Below are 1,153 nucleotides of genomic sequence, written 5' to 3'. Positions count from 1 at the left end.
TTACTGATTTGTCTATTTACCAAATAATTTAACACATAGATGTTGTCCACTGTACCCATCCCCTTCCTAAACCCCGTTTGATTCTGTGGTACCTTACCTCCCTCTTCCACTTCCTTCTCCAATCTTTCCGCCAGAATATACGCATATATCTTATATATAGACGGCATCAATGTTACCCCCCTATAATCCTCCACCTTGTCTCCATCTCCTTTCTTCCTCACCGGCACTATCAAGCCCTCACTCCATTCTTCTATCCACTCTTCTCCTCTCCAAATCCTGTTACACAGTCTCCAGACAAATTCTACCAATCTTTCTCCACCGAACTTCCACACCTCTCCTGGTATTTCGTCCCTTCCCACCGCTTTTCCCTCCTTTAATCTTCCTATCGCCCTCGTAACCTCCCCTCTCTCTATCTCTTCCCCTGTTACTCTCTTCCCTCCCCTTATTCCTCTCACCACTCTTTCTTCCACCCCTCCCAGCATCTCCTTAAAATATTCTATCCACCTCTCCGTCTCTATACTGTCATCCACCCCCTTTCTCCCTTTCCTCTCTCTGTTTATCACCATCCACACCTGTTCTTCCGTTCTCGCCATTTTTGCCCATTCCGTCCATCTATCTCTTTCCTCTTCTTTTTTCTTCTCGCATAGTTTCTTGTACTGCCTTTTCATTTCCTTATATCTCTCCCCTCCCTTCTCCTGTCTCCTCCATCTTCTCAATTCCCTCCTTACTTCCCTCTTGTACTCTTTGCACTCTCTATCCCACCATCCCCGCTCTCCTCCCTCTCCTTTACTATCCTGCCCCTCTCGCAGTATTCCCTGTATTTCTTCCTTCATCTCTAACCAACTTATTTCTCCTTCCCCTCTTCTATCTCTCCATACCCTTCCCATCCTTTCTTCAAACGTCTTTTTTCCCTCCACATTCCATCTCCATCTTTTTCTCTTCCCTCTCCCCTTTTCTCCCCGTTGTCTCCTCTCCTCCTCTATCCATACCACCACCGGCATGTGGTCCGACTCTACCCTGTCCTGTACCTCCATTCTTACTATTCTTTCCCACACCTCCTCATTCCCTACCACATAATCTATCACCGATTCTCCCCACCCCCCCGAGTACGTCCACATTCCCTCCTCATCTCCTTTTCCACATCCGTTAAAAA

At 47.0% G+C, this 1,153-nt stretch overlaps 1 protein-coding gene across 1 annotated transcript in view; it reads right to left on the bottom strand.

Annotated features, from left to right (window-relative positions):
• Window positions 1–833, bottom strand: part of LOC105449459 (golgin subfamily A member 6-like protein 22) — a 1,131-nt gene extending 298 nt beyond the window's left edge. The window contains exon 1 of the mRNA XM_011688713.1: window positions 21–833. Coding sequence (XP_011687015.1) covers window positions 21–833 — 813 coding nt within the window. The remainder of the gene's footprint in view (window positions 1–20) is intronic.
• Window positions 834–1,153: the final 320 nt, after the last annotated feature.

Source organism: Wasmannia auropunctata, unplaced genomic scaffold, assembly GCF_000956235.1.
Source record: "Wasmannia auropunctata unplaced genomic scaffold, wasmannia.A_1.0 LD336076.1, whole genome shotgun sequence".
NCBI classification, from domain to species: Eukaryota; Metazoa; Arthropoda; class Insecta; order Hymenoptera; family Formicidae; genus Wasmannia; species Wasmannia auropunctata.
Note: the sequence above shows the minus strand (reverse complement) of the source record. Positions and strands in the feature narration are given on the sequence as shown.